The 21,231-nt window shown below is 55.1% G+C and overlaps 10 protein-coding genes across 10 annotated transcripts; 6 read left to right on the forward strand and 4 right to left on the reverse strand.

Moving 5' to 3' along the window:
• Positions 1-488: 488 nt before the first annotated feature.
• On the forward strand, positions 489-962 carry VTJ04DRAFT_8713 (uncharacterized protein; the record flags this gene model as incomplete). The annotated part of the gene is made up of 1 exon (XM_069367180.1): positions 489-962. One exon carries the CDS (start codon positions 489-491, stop codon positions 960-962), a length of 474 nt encoding a protein of 157 aa, XP_069215534.1.
• A 2,418-nt stretch (positions 963-3,380) lies between these two features.
• VTJ04DRAFT_8714 (uncharacterized protein) lies at positions 3,381-5,491 on the reverse strand (the record flags this gene model as incomplete). The annotated part of the gene is made up of 2 exons (XM_069367181.1): positions 3,381-3,462; positions 3,882-5,491. 2 exons carry the CDS (start codon positions 5,489-5,491, stop codon positions 3,381-3,383), a joined length of 1,692 nt encoding a protein of 563 aa, XP_069215535.1.
• Positions 5,492-6,218: 727 nt separating this feature from the next.
• VTJ04DRAFT_8715 (uncharacterized protein) lies at positions 6,219-7,411 on the reverse strand (the record flags this gene model as incomplete). The annotated part of the gene is made up of 3 exons (XM_069367182.1): positions 6,219-6,545; positions 6,605-7,167; positions 7,291-7,411. 3 exons carry the CDS (start codon positions 7,409-7,411, stop codon positions 6,219-6,221), a joined length of 1,011 nt encoding a protein of 336 aa, XP_069215536.1.
• Positions 7,412-8,133: 722 nt separating this feature from the next.
• VTJ04DRAFT_8716 (mitochondrial 54S ribosomal protein bL32m) lies at positions 8,134-8,565 on the forward strand (the record flags this gene model as incomplete). Its single annotated transcript, XM_069367183.1, has 2 exons — positions 8,134-8,473; positions 8,525-8,565. The coding sequence occupies 2 exons, from the start codon at positions 8,134-8,136 to the stop codon at positions 8,563-8,565; spliced, it is 381 nt and encodes a 126-aa protein (XP_069215537.1).
• A 376-nt stretch (positions 8,566-8,941) lies between these two features.
• Positions 8,942-10,225, forward strand: VTJ04DRAFT_8717 (uncharacterized protein; the record flags this gene model as incomplete). The annotated part of the gene is made up of 4 exons (XM_069367184.1): positions 8,942-8,944; positions 8,997-9,033; positions 9,132-9,743; positions 9,819-10,225. The coding sequence occupies 4 exons, from the start codon at positions 8,942-8,944 to the stop codon at positions 10,223-10,225; spliced, it is 1,059 nt and encodes a 352-aa protein (XP_069215538.1).
• Positions 10,226-10,993: 768 nt separating this feature from the next.
• VTJ04DRAFT_8718 (uncharacterized protein) lies at positions 10,994-11,713 on the forward strand (the record flags this gene model as incomplete). Its single annotated transcript, XM_069367185.1, has 2 exons — positions 10,994-11,464; positions 11,534-11,713. The coding sequence occupies 2 exons, from the start codon at positions 10,994-10,996 to the stop codon at positions 11,711-11,713; spliced, it is 651 nt and encodes a 216-aa protein (XP_069215539.1).
• A 237-nt stretch (positions 11,714-11,950) lies between these two features.
• On the reverse strand, positions 11,951-13,473 carry VTJ04DRAFT_8719 (uncharacterized protein; the record flags this gene model as incomplete). Its single annotated transcript, XM_069367186.1, has 4 exons — positions 11,951-12,123; positions 12,184-12,544; positions 12,641-12,795; positions 12,966-13,473. 4 exons carry the CDS (start codon positions 13,471-13,473, stop codon positions 11,951-11,953), a joined length of 1,197 nt encoding a protein of 398 aa, XP_069215540.1.
• A 755-nt stretch (positions 13,474-14,228) lies between these two features.
• On the forward strand, positions 14,229-16,650 carry VTJ04DRAFT_8720 (uncharacterized protein; the record flags this gene model as incomplete). Its single annotated transcript, XM_069367188.1, has 5 exons — positions 14,229-14,351; positions 14,611-14,781; positions 14,843-16,112; positions 16,179-16,263; positions 16,341-16,650. The coding sequence occupies 5 exons, from the start codon at positions 14,229-14,231 to the stop codon at positions 16,648-16,650; spliced, it is 1,959 nt and encodes a 652-aa protein (XP_069215541.1).
• A 164-nt stretch (positions 16,651-16,814) lies between these two features.
• VTJ04DRAFT_8721 (uncharacterized protein) lies at positions 16,815-17,913 on the reverse strand (the record flags this gene model as incomplete). Its single annotated transcript, XM_069367189.1, has 3 exons — positions 16,815-16,966; positions 17,149-17,518; positions 17,662-17,913. The coding sequence occupies 3 exons, from the start codon at positions 17,911-17,913 to the stop codon at positions 16,815-16,817; spliced, it is 774 nt and encodes a 257-aa protein (XP_069215542.1).
• Positions 17,914-18,506: 593 nt separating this feature from the next.
• VTJ04DRAFT_8722 (uncharacterized protein) lies at positions 18,507-20,495 on the forward strand (the record flags this gene model as incomplete). The annotated part of the gene is made up of 4 exons (XM_069367190.1): positions 18,507-18,630; positions 18,793-19,009; positions 19,073-20,340; positions 20,413-20,495. The coding sequence occupies 4 exons, from the start codon at positions 18,507-18,509 to the stop codon at positions 20,493-20,495; spliced, it is 1,692 nt and encodes a 563-aa protein (XP_069215543.1).
• Positions 20,496-21,231: the final 736 nt, after the last annotated feature.

Raw genomic sequence — 21,231 nt, forward strand, 5'->3', positions numbered from 1 at the left:
GCCGATTCAAGAAGCTGGAAGGCACCAAAATCTCCGCATGGGAGCGGTTCAAAATGGCACTTGACGGAAGCAAGGTTCGTGAGACTGTCGAAAACTTGCAACGGAGGTGCTCAAGTCTCAGCCTGCTCCTCCAAGCCGACGTTGCTGCCATCGTTGCAAGTACCTATTCGAGGTTAAAGAAGGAAGGGCGGATGTAATTCGGTTCAGAGTCCTTAACTGGCTGGCCTCCGTCGATTATTCTCAGCGCCACACAGATATTCTCCGTTTGAGATAGTCCGGGACAGGACAATGGTTCCTGGACTCAGAGGCCTTTCGGCAATGGTGTGTTGCTACCCCCGAATCCTCTTGGCAACAACCTCTTGTTTGGCTAAGAATCAACCACCAGGCTTCCAAACAAGCCACAAATCTTGTTTTGTCCAGGCATCCCAGGTGCTGGAAAAACATTCATCGCAGCAACGGTCATTGAGCACCTCTTGAGTATAGCACAGATGAATCCGAACGTTGGCGTGGCGTTCCTGTACTGTAACTATCGGCAGAAAGAGGAGCAGCATGCTGAAGACCTCATCGCCAATCTCTTCAAACAGCTAGCAACCGGCCTTGATCACCTCCCACGACCACTCGAGACGTTATACTTCAGCTATTTGCGAAGGCGACCGCCGCTGACAACCCTTGTTTCGGTACTCATTTCAGTAGCTGCGCTGTATAAGGAGGGTGTCTTGGTTGTCGTTGATGCTCTCGATGAATGCCAACTCTCGGATAAGAATCGCTCGCGCCTGATCTCTGCGCTGTTAGACTTCCACTCTGCAAAGGGGACCAAAGCCAACCTCATGGTCACTTCTCGGCCTGGCATCCCCGATATCATAGCGGCATTTGACAAGTACCCAAAGCTCAACATTCTGGCCGACACAAAGACATTGAACAGTACCTCCGGGGCCACATGGATGATTTGGCCAGATCTGTAGCGAAGCGCCGAGACCTACGAGAAAAGATTGTGAATGATATCACCGAGGCTGCTGATGGAATGTAAGCCGCTTGCGTAGTTTCGTATGACTAATAGTCCTGCCAAATGTTGACAGAGTTTCAGGTTCCTGCTTGCCCACCTCTTTTTCAAATCCCTTAGTGATAAGACCACCGCGACTGCTGTCCGCAAGGCCTTAGATCATTTACGGCAGCAAAGGGGAATTTCATCATCAAATGAACAAACCGTTGCCCTCCTGGGCCTTGCGTATGACAGCGTCATGGAGAGGATCAATTCACAAATGCCTGGGCATAAGGCCCTTGCCCAGCATGTCCTCTCCTGGGTCACCTGTGCTGAACGCCCGTTGGCGAAGTCCGAAGTTCAGCACGCCTGGGCTGTACGAGAGAGTGACGGAGGGGAGCTTGACCAGGATAGCATTCCGGATGTGGATCAAATGGTGTCGGTATGCTGCGGTCTAGTCATCATCGACGACAAAAGCCATGTGATTCGACTGGTTCATTTCACTGCGCAGGATTATTTCGAACAAACCCTTACAAAGTGGTTTCCGAACGCTCACCTCGACATCGCCAACACCTGCGCTTCCTACCTTTGCTTCCAACCTTTCTTGTCCGGATGGTGCAATTCCCTCTTTGAGTGGGAGCTCAGACGGGAGTCCAATCCCTTGTTTTCGTACGCGGCTCAATACCGGTGGCATCACGCACGTCTAGCCTCTTGTTCTGAAAGTGATGCTATCATCGACTTTTTAGAGCAGAAAGGTCCTGTCCAAGTGGCCCTACAGAGTCTCTACTTCTTTTCGGCGACTGGCTGCCATATTTGGGGACTTACCAAGTCGTGGCCTCGGGACCAAGGCGCTTTCCATCTCGTCTGTATTCTTGGGCTTGATTCCATTTTGCAGGCTTACTTGACTACTCTGAGAACCCAGACCCGGATCAGAGAGACAGCCTCGGAAGGACACCACTAATGTACGCGGCAAAGAACAATGATGTCAAAGTGGTCAGCATACTACTGGGGTCTGACAAGGTCAATATCGAAGCTGAAGACCGAGATGGCAGAAGTCCACTTTGGCACGCCGTTTCATCAAGCAGTGCGGAAACGGTCAAGCTACTGCTGTCGACAGCCAGGGTAGATGTCAACCGTCGGGATTGGAAGGGCAAGACGCTGCTCATGCAGGCGTCGAGGCTTGGGCACCACGACGTGGTACGGTTGTTGCTCCACGCAGACTCTTTCAACAAGCCAGACAAGCAGATCTTCCCAGGACTGGTCGGTCTTCCGCGAATAACGACCAGAGCAGATATCCGAGCCAAAGACCCAGTTGGGCAAACAGCTCTTCACTTTGCTGTAAATCACTACAGACAAGCTGGAGCTAGCTTGCCTTTCGACTACGATTGGGAGGATCACCTTCGCCAGGGCGAATTCTCCGTCAAGATGCCCAAAAAGCAAAGAAGGCCTGGCTCAGCTGAGCGGGAGCGCAATTTGAATGAACCTCACGATTTGCTGGCAGGCCGATACTTTGAAACAGTGAAGCTGCTATTAGGCGCAGAAGGACTCGACATTGATGCGAAGGATAACCATAGCCGCACTGCCTGGAGCTACGCACTGGAACACGACAGAGTGGAAATTTGTCGGGCATTCTTCGAGAAGATCCCTGCAACAGCAATTCCAGAACAGAGGACGGCGCTCGGCAAAGCAGTCCAAATGAGAAGCTGGGGTGTGGTGAAAGAGCTTCTGGTTTTGTACGAGGTTGATGCCAACAATCCGGGAGCTTTCAAGTCAGTCCTCGACTTGGCAATCGCCTATTCCATGCCCCCAAACTTGTTTCAACTTCTTCTAGAGCGGGGTGGTGACTGTCGAGAGATTAAGGCCTTCGGACCTAGCGCACTCAGTTATGCAGCAAGCCATGGTCGGCGGGGATCACGCTAGGATGCTACTGGACATCTGGGGGGTTGATGTTAATGCTCTGGATGCGTCCGGACACTCTGCTATAAGCTACGGCCTGACGCACTGGAATACAGAGTTTGGGCGTGCGTTTATCGGGTTCCCAGGCGTTGACTAGAACATCAAGGACGCCCATGGGCGCAACTTGCTGAGCTACGCCGGGGACAAGGAGATAGTGCGGTTGCTCCTTGAATCAGGGAACAAGATCGACCACCAAGATAAGAACGGCCAAACTGCTCTTATTCATGCGGCTAAGGAAAATCGACTGGAAGGTGTACAAGCCCTCCTTTCATGTGAGAGCAATCCAAATATCCAGGACGATGATGGCCGGACCGCGTTGAGCTACGCGGCTGAGTTTGGCTGGCAAATGATGACCCGAGCACTCCTCGACGGTGGGGCGGATGTCAATCTCAAGGACCACAACGGTGTTACGCCATTGATGTATGCCGTCCGCCATGACCAAGAGTCAGAGATTGAGAATTTCGCCGGAAAGGAGCTCCTCGGGTGTGCCACTATTGACGTCGACGCGGTGGACAGCTCTGGATGCACTGCGTTGGTATACGCAGCAAGTCAGCAGCGTTCGGCGGCTACACGCGCGATTCTGGGTGCTAAAGGGACTGTTGTGGAAGGACACTTAGACTTCGACCAGATCCTCGTTGGGGAGGGTGAGAGGATTCAGCAGGCTCAGAAGACAACGGGGGGGACTTTGGGGGAGATTGAGCAATCGTCGGAATCAAGGATCAAAACTGAAGGACGGTTAACAATTTGCATCACGCTACATTGAGCAAAAGTATGGGCCAATGCCAGATCTACTAGTGGTTAAATATTGAATCATTCAGACTTTCCCACACATGATCTCCCGTTCCCAAAACCTAACCCATCCCACCACTCCCTCAACCCCAAAGCTTTCTCCCGACACCACCCCAGGCCCTCCCCTTCCTCCGCCCTCTCCGGACTCTCCACCCACCAACTCGCACCTCCAACCAACGCATCACTCACATACTTCCTCAAAGACCCGCCTTCAGCGTGGTGGTTCTTGACCCCAAGGAGGAGGACCACAGTCCCCGGCTCTGGTGTGAAGGTGTGTGGATCCAGGTGGACAGTTAGAAGGACGCCGTTTTCCTTTGTTGTGGGGTTGTTGGTGTTGGTTCCACCACTATTGTTGTTGCCACTGATTGTGGTGGTGAGGGTGGATGTGGGAGTGACCGGGGTGAAGTTGATGGTTGGATCGACCAGCCGGGCGGCACGCTGGAGAAAGGAGGGTGGGATATGGGAGGGCTCAACGGTCGGTGAGATCCATGAGATGACAGCCAAAACGTTGACCATCCAGTTTTGGCGGTAGGGAAGGTTTGGGATCTGGCAGAGGGTGGTGAGTTTGAGAGGTTTGTTGGCTGATGTCGGAAGCCAGGGGCGAGGTTTCGGGGCAGGGATTGGATACTGTGGTTGTCGTGGTTGTAGTGGCGGTTGCTGTGGCTGATGGGAGCGTTGATGCTGCTGCTGCTGCTGCTGCTGCTGCTGGATATGCGAATCTTTCTGCTGCTGATTGTTGCTCTGGTCCTTTGAACTCTCCTTGAACTCTTCTTGCCCTCCTTGTTGCGTCTTCTGTTTCAAGCGCTCCTCAATGATCTTCTGGGTAAGAGAACGGCGTTCACTGACTCGCTCCATAGAGACAACCATCGTCTCAAAGGCTGATTCAGAGTCTGAGTCAGACACGTCATTGTCTTTCCCCTCCTGGTTGGGCTCTTTGAGCGGCGGCTTTGATGGCGATGGCTGCAAACCAGGGGGGTTAGCCGGCTGTTCCGCGGGTACCTCGCCATCCACGAGCTTCAGCAATTCTTCCTCATCCTCGACCTCAAACTCATCCTCGTTCTCAAAGTCATCACCACCATGAGCATGGACCATATCCTGCCCGCCATCGCCCATGTCCTCATCCTCCTCTTCCCAGCCGTCATGCTCCCAACCCGATTCAACACTCATCACATCGTTAGCTTCCTCTTTTGAGGTACCCTTCCCTAAAATCCTCAAATATTCGTTGTTCCACCCCACAGTTTCCATGTCCCTAACAACAAGGTACACCGTCTTCGACCCTCCCGTCCCATTGCGCCCAGGAGGAGGCCCATCCGCCTTCACCAACTCGAATTCACCCAACCTGACATAACAGCCCTCATACACTTTCCCATCATCCACGAAGCCGTGAAGATCTGACCGCACAAAGGCCTGGATACACAACTCCCCGTCGCCCAGCAACAATCTCACCGCACGGAGTTTGCGTTCCCTGCTTGTCTGGCCATGTTTTATTTGAGACGAAGGCTTCCAATAGTACCGGCTTTCTGAGTCCGGGTCTGAGTCTGGGGATGGCGAGGGGTCCCCAGCCCTCACGGACCGGTCAATGGCCTCGACGAGAAAGACAGAGCCCGGGATGCAGCGGCCTGTGCGGAGTATGTTGGAGATCAAGGGTCGTGGGTTGAGGGGTTTGGCAGGGTCGAGGGAGATGATGGATGAGTTAATGTGCGAATTGGTAGTCGACTTGGACAATCTCCCATGTCTCGTGTCTTCTTTCTTGCCTGGAGCTGCCATGGTGTGGTCTAAGCTTGATGCTATGTCGAGGGGTATGCTAACTCGTGTGTGGAGATGGAGACGCACACCCTACTTTGTAGATCGAAGACGAAAGGGTCTAACTCAACGATCGCACAGTGGCAAGAGGGGAGCATGGAAAAGAGTTACATGTGATCGCTGGTACCGATGATTGGGACGCGAGACGCGTCGAGCCTTGGAAGTACGTGGTGAGATTTGCTTCTTTGGATGGCTCAGCCAACCCTAACCCAGGTTAACCACTTGACTGGCCGACACACATGACAGGGCATCTCAACACAGCGTTCAGAATCGAACTTGCTCACATCGTCCGTATTCATCAAGGCACTCAGGTATCGAACTAACTAGCTCTCTATTAAGCAGGGAGCGCCGGGGGGAATTAATGAAATGAAGAAAGGGAGCAAAAAGATGGTCAAGGAGGTCGGGGGGTACTAAAGAAGATAGTAAAAAAACAACGGAAGTCCAACAAGACGTAAAACACCATAGGCCAAAACCCACAAATCAACACCCCACGCACGCCTCGCTGTTTTGAAACCCCCGCCAATACAACGGTAGTCCCTGGACGCCGTCCATCTCCTGCAAGGTCGGTGGCAGTGCTTCGTCTGCCGGGATATCAATCAAGGTTCTTGCAGATTTGCGCCGCCCATGTTGGCAAACAAGTTCAACTTCGCTTCACGGAGCGAGATTCCGGGGCTGGGTGTGCTGCCTCACCCTAATAGCCGTTCACCCGTTGCGAGCCCCGGCTCACCTCGCGCTCAGCCGGGCTGATAGGCCTACTGGCATGGCCCGTGCCCTGGGCGCTGCTCTCCTTGAGGGCGAGCAGTTGCTTGGCACGGAAGGTTTCGTAGTGGATCTGGGACGTGGTCTCGATGAGATCCTGAAGGTGTGTGCGGAGAAGGAAGTTGCGGAGGTAGACGAATTCGCAGTGGTTCTCATCCTCGACGTTGATAACACCCCACCGGTTCTGGCGGCCCCGGACCTGCTTGCCGTTGACAATGATGGACTTCTCGGAACCAACGACAGCGAAGGGAATGAGGTTCTGGTGCAAAGGTCAGCAGGTGAGTTCGACTTCAGGACCGTGTCACTCGCAAGACATACCTTGATCTGGGTGTTCAGGGCACGCTCCTCCTCATCCAGCTCATCGTTGTCGTACGGGTACATCTTGAGGTTGTGGAAGGCGAATTCCTCCCTAATGCGCTCCTTGAAGGCCTGACGCTCCTCCAGTGTCAAGGTGTCGGCCTTGGCAATGACGGGGACGACGTTGACAACATCGGACAGCTTCTTGAGCACAACAATATCAATGGGCTTCAAGGAGTGACCCGAGGGCTGGATGAAGAAGAGGCAGCAGTGAATGCGGGTATCAGGGATGTAGCGCTCGCGCTGGGCGGTAAGCTCCTTGCGGAGGTAGGCGGAGTGCTGGTCCTTGATGTACTTGACGATAGGGTCCCAGCACCGGTCGTTGTTGATGAGGTCGCCATATCCAGGGGTGTCGACAATGTTGAGGCGCAGACGCACGCCGTTCTCCTCGATGATGTGCGACACAGTCTGGATCTCGGTTGTTTGGCGGATGGGCTCGTCAGGCTGAGTGCGACCCTTGGAGTCGATGAGGTGCGACGCGAAGATGGTGTTGATCAGCGTCGACTTGCCGAGACCCGTCTGGCCTGTAACGCGACACAGTTAATCCCCATCGTGATCCTCGCCAAAGCCTGATAACGCTCGGCACCTGGATGACACCCGCGACATGCCGCGGTCGGTGCACCAGAGCCAGGGAGAGCACAACTAACCAACGCAGATGATGTTGAACTGGAAGCCACGCTTGAGCAGCTTGCGCTCAATCTGAGACGTGATGCTGTCGAAACCGACATGGCTCTGGGGGTAGATGGTCGCAGGAGGAACCGACGCCATTGTGAAGAACTCGAGGGTTGATGTGTGGTGTTGCGACGCGTGATCTGAGGATCGGTGGAGGAGACTGTCGCGGAGAGATGGCTCGTAGCGGAGCTTGCGACACGCGGGACTTCGGCAGGCGAACTGAGGGAATGCCGGGGCGAGTACGGGTTACACACGTCAGGACGTGGGTTTGGTTTTGAGGATGGGAGTTGAGGAAGGGGAATTGATGATTTCTTCTGGCGGCAGCTTTCTTCTTGCCCGGGAAGCAATAATTTCCCCAAGGGGCCGCTGCTTCGCTGAGCTGGCTTGGAGAAAGGGGGAAACGAGGAGGCTGCTTACTGTGATTGGTCAGACCCGGACTGTCCCAGGCACTGGACCATTTCGGGCTAGTTCTAAGAGTGGGTCCACTTGAAGAGCTGGGGTGGACCGTGCCATGCTTGTCAAGGATCCGCCGGGGCGTGTCGCTCCACTCCGGCAACTGGCTTGGCTTTGGAGATGGGAGGTTCCGAAGCCGACAATTTTTTGGAGGTTTGTTCACCCGATGACGGTTTCGATGATCCAGTAACGGCACGATCCACTGCGAACTCGACGACCAACCCAACCACCCGAGGGCTGCAGAGGAGGGAGACGGACCTTTCGGCGGCAGATTGAATCTAAGACAAGAATCCGAGGACGTTTCCCGTCCGAGCATCCCACAGGCCCAGACAAAAATGGCGTTGGCAGCGGCACCGGCCATGCGGATGGCCCCTTTCACCCTTCTTCCTCGACTCCTCCCCTCGATCACCATTCCCTCCTCGAGGATACAGCTCCGCGTGCGGCAACTCGAGTTTCCTCTCTTTCCGTCTCTCAACTTTGCCGTTCCCGTTGGCATCCAGCTCGGCCTCCCGTCACTACCATCCATTCTCGAAGGCATATGGGAGTCGATCCTCCGGGCCGTGCCCAAGAAGAAGACGTCGCACATGAAGAAGAGGCATAGGCAAATGGCGGGCAAGGCGCTGAGGGATGTGAATTCACTGTGCAAGTGCCCGGCTTGCGGGGGGATCAAGAGGATGCACTACCTGTGCCCACATTGCGCATCAAGTAAGGAAATCCGTTGCGCTTTTGGCAGAGACACTTGCTAACGGAGAGCAGAATTGAAGGAACTTATGAATCAGAATATGAAGGAGCAATGAGGGAAGGTTGTTGATGAGGGGCACGGCCAGGCTGAGCTTGGGAGAACGGCATCTTGGGCGGGTTTCACATGTACACATAGGCAGTGTAACATTCTAGATCTTCTTTGGCGTAGAGATGCCTCTTGAGCCCCGTTCTGTATGTCTGGGGAAACGACCGGAAATGATTGACATGACATGAAATCAGAAAGTGGCCAGTGGTTGCTTCAAACTTGTGAGTTAGGTCTGTTCAATGACCGAGTCTTGACTGCATTTCTCCGATTGTGAGCCTTGCCCCACCATCCAACACCTCCATCTGTTACATGCAGAAAACAACAATTTCAGTCTCAACAAGCATCATCAACCAAGGTCAACTACGCCAACCCATGGACAGGTGATCATGGTAAGCTATCATTGACATTATTTACTCAAATTCATGACTGACATCGCCACAGTCGAAACAATACCTCACCGCCCACACGGTGGACGAAGGTATGCAAATCTTACCCCGCCATTCATCCATGAGCAGACTTCAGAGGCCTCATCTACCCAAACCCGACGATGATCCAGACTGACTCCATTATTTTCAGCCCACCCAGCCGAGATCTTCTGTCTCGCACCCACGCCGACCTCGCTGATCTCAGCTAGCGGTTCCTCCGCCCTGCGAGTCCACAGCACTACCGACGCTACCTTTCCTCTCCAGCAGACCATCGCCAATGCTCACAAGCTCGGCTGCCACCACGTATGCACCGCCCGTGGCGGCCTTGGCAATGTCGCTGCCAGCGCTGGCTTCGGTGGCGAGGTCAAAGTTTGGAAGCTGCACAAACCCGAGTCATCGTCTGGTGAGAAGCCCGAGTGGCGTCTGCACTGGGAACTGTCTCCTTCCTCCAGTCCCAAGACACAAACGCAGAACGGAGATGATGCAGATGGGCCCACCGTTGTTCCTGGAGACATCTGGGCAGTGGCCCTGAGCGCGGACGAGAACTACCTGGCCTACACGACGAGTGATGGGCGGATTCATGTGTGGGACATTGCAGCCAAGGAGCGCATCCAGACATATGAGACGGGCAACCGGGGCGGAGGTAGTTTTGCCATGGCGGTCGACCTCAGCCGCGATGGCAGGTTCACGGCGAGCGGCCATGAAAATGGCGCCGTCTACGTGTTTAATAATGATGCGGGCAGACTGGTATATTCCTTGTCCGGTAAGTTTCCCCTAGACTTTCCTACCTCCTTGGGCTTTGTTTTGTGGGGGAAAACCTGACATGGCTTTCTTCTAGGCCTGGCCAAACCCATCCGCACCGTCGTCTTCTCGCCTGGTGGCAAGCGCCTCGCCGCGGCTGGCAACGCTGGGGTTATCGCCATCTACGATGTCGAGCACGGCGAACACGTAGGCAACCTGGTTCCACCTGCCTCCAGCCGTCCCGCCTGGATCACCTCTCTGGATTGGAATGACACGGGCGAGTACCTGGTAACGGGTTCTCTCGACGGCAAAGTCAAGGTCTGGGACGTTGCCCGCGGCGCCTGTGTCGCCACCCATAGCGAGACCGAGTCCGCCATCTGGTCCGTCCGTTGGCTTCCCAAGTCAGAGAGAGCTTTGGCTCCTGGTGTGCCGAAGAGCGAGATGTTTTGTGCGGCGGGGGCCAGCCGCAGTATCACTTTCTATCGGGAGGCCACGGGTTCGTGAAGGCAAGATTGGGGTGATTTCGGTGGGCAAATAAAGGAGTTCAGGCCGAGAGAGGTTTGCGGCTTGACTGCAGGCAGCTTGCATCCATAATAGCATAGAGAAAATATTGCAAGGATTACTGGACTAGAGGCACGTAGCGGCAGACCAACTCAACCCAGCCTGGGCGAGGTTGCTGCAGAATCCAGTCAATTCAAAATCATGAAAATGAGCTTTATCACTCGAAACATGTTTCTCCATATACCATCTTTTCATCGCCCCAAAGGTCTTGCCTGGGAGTCGCTGGTTGAGATCACAACGGTACCTTCCTTACGTGTCGGACTCCGGAAGAGTACTCGTTGCCGGGTAGTTGCCCTCGAGAAGTGCATGGTCTGAGCCACATGAGGCCCAGTGCAAATCACGTGACCAGGCGTCAGCGTCGTGACGGAGTTCAGGTTGCCCCGCCAGCGACGCCAAGACAGTTTCGGCAACCGCAACGCAACCTACGACTGACAACGACCGACCACCCTCATCCTGTTCAGCCGTCAAAGACTTCCCACACTGAAAACCTGTCATACCATTGTCAACTTTCGATTCCACCCAATTCATCCCTCAAAAGAGTCATCTATCTTCATTTGTACCAAGCCTGCTACTTAATAGATATCACATCTCTTAACCCCTCTATTCGTCACATTTCGCCACCACCCTCGACCTCCTCGCTCACGTCCGAACTTAATTTTCCGAACTTGGTCCATCCATCAATCCTACTCCTCAGTGGCTTGATCTGCTAAAATGCCGACTACCCGCCGCTCCACCCGGGCCTCCACCGGAGTCGCCGCCGGCAAGCAATCTAAGCTCAGCTTTCAGCACAAGGTCACAAAGCCCATTTCCCACCCAGGCAAGGAGGAAGCCAAGCTCCCTGCTCGTACCAAGGAGCACATCCCAGACGACCAAGAGGAGGTCGCCAGCAAGAAACTGAAGAAGGAGGATGAGGAGACTGTGAAGCCGGAAGAGCAGGAGGAAACCGACGTCAAGGACGAGGAGGAGGAGCAGGAAGAACAAGAGGAGGAAAAGTCCACACTGAAGACCCCGTTCGAGGAGGCGGAAGCCCGCGCAGCGAAGCTCAACGACCGCGAGATTGCCAAGTACTGGAAAGAGATCGAGGCGTCGCGCCGCGCAAAGGAGTTGCACAAAAAGCATGCTGAGGGCTTGTCGACGGCGGAGAAGGTGCTTCGACACTTTGATGTGAGCTCACAGTATGGGGTAAGTTCTCCTTGTCTCTCTTGATCGATCCAGATTAGGAGAAGAAACTAACATGTCTATCCCTTCCAGCCCTGTGTTGGTATCACCCGGCTCAAGCGCTGGCAGCGTGCCCAGAGGCTGGGACTGAACCCGCCTCTTGAGGTACTCGCTGTGCTGATCAAGGAGGAGAACAAGGGGAACAAGGACATCGAACAAGCACATATGGATGTTCTCCTCAACTCAACGGCTGTTGGCTCCGTTGGTGTCTAAGGACCGTCCGCCTGGGATGAGTCACATCTCAACAACTTTGCTGTCTGGATGGATGGGAAATGGGCGTTTTGGAGTTGGTAAGGGTTTACGACTGGCTTGTCTGGCGAGGGGATACGTTTTGCTCTATCCGGAGGAGGTCTCCTCTTTTCGATCTTGTCTAGCTTTTGCCAACATGGTACTGCTGATGCAGCATATTCTAGCTCTAAGAATCTCCCCGATTCATGCAGTCCCTTCCGTTTAGTACCAGATGCTCCGCGTGCGGTGGTGGGGAACTGTCTCCTTCCCGGCAGCCTCCATCTCCTTAATAGTGTCGTAGAGGAAGAAGTCCAGAAGAATGGCGTTGACCTTCGCATCTGGGTGCGCCCGCCGAATTTCTCTACGGATAAGCTCGACACACCATATGCTGCAGGCTGTCATGCTGTCAATTTCCTTTCCTGTACCGCGCATTGCGATAAGCAAGACGAACTTACCCCTCAACTGCACCTCCCAACTGCTCCCCGACGGTATCTCCCTCCCTTCACGGATCGCCGAAATCAGCGTCGGGCTGTAGTAGAGACAGCCCATGCTATTGAGGATCTGTGGCACACGGTAATCGGCGAACATGGTGATCTTGTCGATGTCGCGAAAGGCACCGTAGCCCTGGCCGTTGAAGCATGCCCACAAATCCGCCACCAGGATCTGCGCGCGCTTGAGAATCCGCACGGGCTTCCGCCGCCCTTCAAACGGGTGCTCGTCTCGGAAGCAGGCAAAGTCTTCGGCTAGCAGGTTCACCAGCCGGGCGGCGGAGCCATTGGCAGCTTCGACGAGATGAATTGGGTGGCAGCGGTATTTCTGCAAGAGGAGGGGTTAGTTGGAGGCGGTGTGCTTGGGCCGACAACGAGATGGGATCCAGAGAAACGGAGTTGTTGGCCACGGCTGGAAACCTACTTCGTACAGCACTTGTCCGGCTTCCCGCAGGCAAGCAAGCCGCTCAGCCAACAAGGGCATCTCTTCGTCGGTGCAAGACCGGAAGACATGCTTCAGGACCTCCAGGGTACACGCGTCCTCATCCTGCCAGAAATGAGAGTCCGTGATGGGAATGCCTTAAAAAACGGGAAGCAAAACCTAATGTATCAACACCTCCTCGAACTGTTATAGACGGGGACATGAAAGGAGGATATTCCGCACGTTATGAAGAGCAGCAACTGGGTTGAGGATGACCCTGTGTGCCTGGCACACATCAACCTTCTCAAACAAACAGAAACCAACCTACCTTCATCCAAGGCTCTCCACAATGCCGCCACCATGCTCCAGTACCCGGTCCAGCGTTTCCCACGGTACTCAATTGCGAACCGTTGCTCGGGCTCCTTGCGTGCCGACCAGAACGAGAAGTTGAGGAGGTCCATGGTAAAGACGAAGGCCACAGCGGCGGCATCACCATCCTCCTCCTCATCCATATCCATATCTTCCGCTTCGTCGCCCCTTTCGACTCCATGCCGCCGAAAGCTTCTGCGGTTAAACATGGCGTCCGGGTCCGGATGCAGTTCGTGGGCGCCCCAGGAGGCGGTGGAGTAGCCTTTCTCCTTCATCTTGGAGTACAGGACGGCGGCAGCGTCCTTGCACTCACGCATCTGGATGGCTACATCGATGGAGTTGTCGCAAACCCACTGGGCATCCTCCAGGACGCCCGTCTCTGAGTCTTGGTCGTTCAGGTTGAGTTTACCCATGAGGTGCTGCCGCAGCAGGGCGAGCAACTCGGGGTCGGCCTCGTCGTCGGACATGATGGATGTGATTATTTCTGAAGTAAGGGAAATGTCAAACAAAAAAGTCTATTTATGCCGAAATATAACAATGGAGAAAATGGGGCTGGAAAGTCTAGATTGACGGCCTGGAGTTGAGGCGATGAAGGAGCGGTGTCATGTCAAACAGGGTGAAATGTCAGGGTTGAACCAGGTTCTGGTTTGGGCTTCAGAGCAAAAAGAGGGGAACCTCTGAATTAGACAGATAGTCTCAATTTATCCCAGCACATGTGCTGGGAATCAGAATTATCTAGGATACCATCTTGAGAGTCTCTAAATCTACATATTATTTGCTAACTTCTATGAGATTTCATGGGCTTGTGACACTTCTGAGCGTCGAACAAGCTGTCTCGCGTGACGCAGCTCAGCCGGATGCGTTGGATGGCAAATCAGCACACTGTGAAACGCACTGTGTTTCTGAGCCTCAAGCTCCTGTCGCGTTGCCTGCTGCTTGCCGCGTCTCGACCCACTCACTTCCCTAAAATGGATTGCTTGGTTCTCAAAAGACGATCCATCCAGCAACCTCTCCTACAACAAGGCTGAGTGAGACCAGACCGAACATCTCGCCTGGTGAACTCAGGCGAATCCGGATAATTTCATCTTTGGTCTGGTTATCGCAGTAGCCCACAACCAATATTTCATTCTACCCAAGTCTAGAGCCCTCGACCATCTCACGTTTTCGCGATCGCGACCACTTACAACCTCTTCGAGCCGATTCACGTCGCACGCACTTCATCATGGATTCGGCAGCGGGTACAACGTCCGCCGCGCCTGTGGTACCGGTCATTGCCCCATCCCAGGCCCGGGACCAGTTCAATGCGCAATCGCTCGGCCGCGGTTTGAATGCGCATGTGAAGCAGGTAAGTAGCTGTCGATTGCTTATTCAGCTTCCTGTTGGCCACCATCAACCGACCAGATGGAATTGAACGCCCGTTCGTCATCTCTCACGCGCCAATTGTGGCGTTTGAACGACGATCTTCTTCCAAACATGCTTTGTTTTCTCCTCTGACCTTTTACCATTCCTACACATTTTCTCGGTTTGATGCCTATTTATCACCGATGACAATGACTTGTGTTCAATCTCTACGTCTCTCAGGCCTGCTAATCATGGCAAAACAGGCCCGGGTCTTGATGGTTGGTGCTGGAGGTATCGGCTGTGAGTTGCTCAAGAATCTTGTCATGACCGGCTTTGGCGAGGTACATGTTGTCGACCTCGATACCATCGACCTCAGCAACCTCAACCGCCAATTCCTCTTCCGTCAAGAACACATCAAGAAATCCAAGGCACTGGTGAGGATTTTTCATCGACATATGCTGCCATCGAGGCATGGTCTCACACGTGGAACTTTAGGTCGCGAAGGAAGTAGCGGAAAAGTTCAATCCCGCGGTCAAGATCGTGGCCCACCATGCCAATATCAAGGACGCTCAGTTCAGCATTGAGTGGTTTAGCGGATTCACAATGGTGTTTAACGCCCTCGACAACCTGGACGCAAGGCGCCACGTCAACAAGATGTGTCTGGCTGCTGACGTTCCCCTCATTGAGAGTGGCACTACTGGCTTCAACGGCCAAGTCCAAGTCATCAAGAAGGGAGTGACGGCTTGCTACGACTGTGCGCCCAAAGAGACGCCGAAAACATTCCCTGTTTGCACCATCCGCAGCACTCCAAGCCAGCCCATTCATTGTATCGTGTGGGCCAAGAGCTACCTCCTCAACGAAATTTTCGGCGTCAGCGAGGACGAGTCCGCCTTTGATCACTCAGCAGACGCGGACAATGCCCAAGAAATTGCTGAGCTTAAGCGCGAGGCAGAGGCCCTGAGGAATATCCGGGACTCGGTTGGCAGCCCGGAATTCCATGAAATGCTTTTCGACAAGGTCTTCAACACCGACATCATCCGTCTGAGGTCCATGGAGGGGATGTGGAAGGCGAGGAAGCCGCCGGAGCCTATCGTCTACAAGGACCTGCTGGAGAAGGCCGCGGACGCCCTGGCGTCCAAGGATGTCATCCTCAAAAATGACCAAAAAGTGTGGTCTCTCGAGGAGAACCTCGTGGTATTCAAGGATAGCTTGGACAGACTTAGCCAGCGGGTTCTTGAGATGAAGAAAGAGGTTGCGGAAGGCACCGCGAAAGACGCCATCATCACCTTCGACAAGGATGATAATGACACTCTCGACTTTGTTGCTGCCAGCGCAAATATCCGTTCAGCGCTCTTTGGTATTGACCGCAAGTCGAAGTTCGACATCAAGCAAATGGCTGGCAACATCATCCCCGCTATCGCCACAACCAACGCCATCGTGGCAGGTCTCTGCGTTCTCGAGGCCTTCAAAGTCCTGCGCGGCGAGTATGATAAGGCGCGCGAGGTATTCTTGACACCCTTCGCGCCGGCACGTTTGCTCGCCTCCGACAGATCGCGTGAGCCCAACCCGGACTGCCCCGTCTGCGGCGCTTTCCAGACCCGCGCCTACGTGGACCTGTCGCGGGCCACGCTCAATGATCTTGTTGAGGATTTCCTGAAGCTGCAGCTGGGGTACGGCGACAAGGAGATTTCCGTCAGCAACGAGGTCGGCATCCTTTACGATCCAGATGAGACAGACAATCTGGGCAAGAAGCTCATCGAGCTCGGTACGTCCCTGTTATGCTTCTTAGAATAGCCATATGCAAAGGGTGTCATCTAACTAGCGCCGCTAGGCATCAAATCCGACTCATTCCTGACGGTTACGGATGAGGACGACGAGGAGCCCTTCGTCAACGTTGTTGTCGCCATTCAAGAGGCGTAAGTATTTTTATCTCTTTCCGCCCGCCCTAACATATCCAACCCGCATCACTAACCCCCTATCCCTCCCTCCACAGTAAGGAGCCTCTCGAGGACAGGCCCATCCAGGGCGTCGCCCTCGGCGACATCAAGATCCCGACCAAGCCCAAGAAGACGCCGGCGCCCACCGAGGCTCGAAGCCCCAGCGAAGGCGTCACCGAAGTTCTCCCGGCCAAGCGCCCTCACCCGGATGAAACCGCTGAGGATGCTGAGGGGGTGGTGGCGAAAAAGGCTCGCACCACGGCCACCGCGCCGGCCGCCGTTCCCGACGACGATGACGTGGTTGTGGTGGTGGAGGAGGACAGCGGCGCGTGGAGTGGCGCTATTGTCATTGACGATAGCGATTGAGCGGGTCTTCTTTCTGCTCTTGGAACGGATTGCTGCCTCAAAGGCTGGGTGCCTTGCTCTAGTGCCACAGACAGTATTTCAGAGCTTGGGAATTTTTTGGCCGCGATCGAGGATTCAACGGGATCGGAATCGAGATGGGGGTTGGACGCGCGGGTCTGTGATGCTCATACAACAGCGCCGAGTCCGCCATCGAGGTTGAGGACGCAGTTATTGGCATATGTGTTCTTGACGAGGAAGTGGGCAGCCTCGGCTACCTCCTCGGGACGGCCGAAACGGCCCAGCGGGATCTTCTCAAGGAGCTCTTTGCCATCGATATCTTTTTTGATGAGAACCGGGCACATGGCGTCAGTTATGGATGCGTGGAAAGGCGTCAAGGAGCATAAAATAGATAGTAGGACATTAAATGGACACACTGGATTCCGGTGGCACGAAACCTGGATAGCCCAGTACCTGAAGCACAAAGATGACAGGGCTGTGCAATTGCTGTTCCTGACTCACCTTTTGTCATGGCTGTTTCGATATACCCCGGCACAATGGCATTGACCCGGATGCCGCGGCGGCCGAGCTCGTTCGCGAGTGAGGCCGTCAGACCAAGCATTCCTGCTTTGGTAGCTGCATAGACCGCGGTCCCTTGGACCGCCCGGTGCGCCAGCAGGCTGGACACGTTGATGATACACTTGGAGAAAGGCGCTTGGTCAGAATTAGAGCCCGGCGTAGGCCGTAACATCTGCCGGCCGACGACTCTGCATCCCAGGATGGCGCTGCGAAGATTGCTCTCAAGGATCTCGGTGATCTCTGGATCCTCCGTTCTGAAGAGGATCTTGCGTTGGGTTTGGCCGGCACAGTTGACCAGGATGTCGATTGATGGCTGCGGTTGTTTGGCCAAACGGGAAGTTTGTTAGCTGATACGTGTGTTCGATGCTCACTCCCTATTTTCGTAATCTCATTTGGGTATTTACCAAGAGAGAGGGAGAGCAGCCTGGAGGAGGTTGGAGGCTGGAAAGGACCTACGTGCTGTTTGACCAGGGCCTCCCACCCCGTAGAATTTCCCGCGTCAAAGGAATACCCTTTATGTACTTGATATGCCCTCGGCCTGGCGTGCTGGTCTCTTCGCAGCTGCTTTAAGGCAGCCTGGATCTTGTCTGCTGATCGACCAGTGATTACAACGTTGGCGCCATAACGCGCAAACCGCCTTGCAATGGCCAGGCCAATGCCGCCAGATCCGCCGGATATGACGGCAGTCCGGCCATGAAGCGGCAGCATCGTTCCAACTCTCGGGGCCGCCGGGTCGGGTGTTGTGTGTAAGCTGGTACCAGCTCAATTGAGCTCAACACTAGGCGGTTTCACATGTCGAACTCCGTCCTGTCGTTCAAACGTGTGGTGGGTGGGACAGACTTGGGGCCAGGAACCCGAACCCGGAACAGGGGAGAGCGGTTGACCCAGCGAATCAGAGCTTGGCGATTTGCCGGGCGGTGAAAACAGCTTCCACCTCCCTCCAAGCGATCCTACCCACTTTTCTGCAGGGACTTGCCAAGAAAAGCACACCTAGGCCGTCCCCCAGAACCCCAAGCCAGACGGCGCATTTCACCGGTGGCCTTCGAGGTTTTGTTCTCATCTCTCTTCCTTGCCCCGACCCCGCGGGATGCTAACGCACTGACGGGTCTACTCACCACCGGCCGACATACCTCGAGGCTTTCGGCCTCAATTCCTCCAGGAGCTCCTGTGTCTAGACGCCAGCACATGTCTCACTCCTCACCTCACGCCAACCCCGATTGCGACTCGCCGGCCGCTTGACTTCGCTTATCTTGTGTGTGTGCGTGTGCTTGCGCAACCCGGACACCGATCCCTCGGACCCGATGAATCCACCCGTCTCAGGCGCCGGCGCAACCGCCGCGCCGTCTGTCCAGCCCACCCCGACTATTGTCGAGACCAAAGCTCCGAACGGCACGGTGGATGCTGGCTTGAAGAGTCTACAGCATTGTATGTGTTGCCCAATCTGGTGGCCATGACGCAGCGCGCTTCGGCTTCCCTTTACACCTATACCAACCCCTCCCCCTGAGTGCCCCGCGCACGCATCCGGATCGCCAAATACAGCAAAGCGACCATTGAACGAAAAGACATCTGAACTGACGACCACTCTAGACAAGTACGCGCTGCCAAAATGGCGATACGACTTGCGACAAGCTCTCCTGCCCCTCATCCGGTGGGAGACGCCGTATCTGGCCAGCCTTCAGTCCAAGATACGCACTCCATTTCTTGATAGCTACTTCGCCATCACGGCCAACCTTGGCACCCATACATTCTTCATGGTCGGCCTGCCTATCCTCTTCTGGTGTGGCTTCAGGGACTTTGGAAAGGGGTAAGGCAGGCTGACGACGGGGCGATGTAGATGGGATGGGATGACTGACTGGCTGTTTGACAGACTCGTCCACATTCTCGCAACGGGCGTCTTTTTCACCGGTTTCCTCAAGGACATGTGCTCCCTCCCACGCCCACTGTCGCCGCCGTTGCACCGTATTACAATGTCTGGGTCAGCAGCCCTTGAGTACGGCTTCCCGTCAACACACTCAGCCAATGCCGTGTCAGTGGCCGTTTACGCCATTCTTCTCCTTCACAGCCCCAGCAATACCTTCTCCCCCACCACGACTGTTGCTCTCGAGGCCCTGGCTTATTTCTACGCCGTTTCTATTGTCTTCGGTCGACTCTACTGCGGCATGCACGGTTTCTTGGACGTAATCATCGGGTCACTGATGGGTGCTGCCATCTCGCTCGTCGAGATTTACTTCGCCCCTCGCCTCGAGTCGTGGCTCTTCAGTAACGACTACTGGGCGCCGCTTACTGTGGCTCTCATCATCATCGCTCTCGTGCGTGTTCATCCGGAGCCCGCCGACGACTGCCCATGCTTCGACGACAGCGTGGCGTTCGCGGGAGTCATGATCGGTCTCGAGTGTGGCACGTGGCGCTTTGCACGATACTCGAGCCTCGCCCCTATTTACAGCGGGCCCAACGCAACCTTTGACCTGTCCGCGCTTGGCTGGGTGCGCGCCATCGCCCGGCTTGTTGTCGGTGTCGCCGTCATATTTGCCTGGCGCGAGATCATGAAACCTACTTTACTCAGCGTCCTGCCGCACCTGTACCGCTTTTTCGAGACCCATGGCATCTCCCTGCCCCGCCGCTTCTTCGTACGGGCTTCTGAGTACAAGGACGTCCCCCTGCACCAGCGCGACGACAACGTGCTGCCGGCCGTGAGCGACATCCCTAAGCTGGTCCGCAGCTTCCGCGGCCCGGGCCGGGGCCGCTCCGTGAGCATTGGCCCGCAGAGCGCTGCCGATGCTTACGAGACGCTTGCGTACCGTGAGCGCCGCAGGCGGGAGAGCCGCGGTAGTGATGCGGGGTCACCTGCCGGCATTAAGGGGCGGCCGAGCCTGGGGAGTCTTCGCGAGAAGGCGGCGATGGACGGGGTGGAAGTTTGCTTGTCGCAAGCTTCGGGGGTGCAGGGGAACGGGAAGCTGGCGGCGGAGTTTGAGAATACTACCCTTGTTGAGAGTCCAACAACGTCGCCCGACGCTGCGGACACATATCTTAGTGTTGATGGGGACGAGCTCGGTGAGAAGGAGGTGTTTTCGAGAGTGGTAAAACCCCGCGTGAGGTACGATGTGGAAGTGGTGACCAAGTTGGTCGTGTATACAGGTTGGTGTTTTCTTGATCCCCGTTTGCTGTCGTCATGGTTTATGTGTGCCTCGGCTGACGCTGGTTCCACAGGAATTGCGTGGTTGGCTGTGGATTTTATTCCCACCGGCTTTGAGAAGATCGGTCTCGGTGCGGCGCATCTTGCTTCCCGGTGAGGTTGTTGATGATGAGGAGGAGGAGGATGATGAGAATCATGATGGTAAGTAATGATAATGAAGGACGGGCATACACAGAGCGAAGGAGCGTGCCTGTTGGTGTATGCTGTCCATGATTTATGTGTTTTTGGGTGTTTTTCCCTTCGGTCTTGTGTGTGTACATATGTGCTCACAGCCTTGGGTTCGGGCTGGACCCCTCGCTACCTAATGATTAAGCGTCTTCGAGTACAACTTCCATCCTGGCTTCTTGGTGAGAGTGTGTGATGGCGCCAGCCTGTTTTGGACGGGCCGTATGATTCTTGCCAGGCATGGGGTGCTGGCTTCAACAGCAACAGCATGACCATCAACAGCGACGACGATCCCAGCGAGTAGGTATCATGGAGATGTTTTTCGCCATCGTTTGAGATCTGCTGTCTCCCTCAACCGCAGCCTTTCCCAGGATGGAGCGGAGCAAGTCGCCTCACACGGACGACCCCCACGCTGTCGGCACTTGCGCTGCATGCACCAGGCACGATGTTGGAATCCGGGACTGGACCCGGATGGGGCTCCGGGTTCACAACGCCCAGGGGCACCTCAGGGCGAATCGCGCTTGGCCCGGGAGATCTTATCTAATCTGGAGTTGACCCGATTTGTTGTCGCCATCAACGGTTTCATTCGAGACGAACAACATTGGCATTGTCATTTTTGATGCGCTGGCGATGGGATTGCTTGGCCAAACTCAGTTCATTCTGGACGG

Source organism: Mycothermus thermophilus (assembly GCF_041956435.1).
Source record: "Mycothermus thermophilus strain CBS 625.91 unplaced genomic scaffold VTJ04scaffold_6, whole genome shotgun sequence".
NCBI lineage: Eukaryota > Fungi > Ascomycota > Sordariomycetes > Sordariales > Chaetomiaceae > Mycothermus > Mycothermus thermophilus.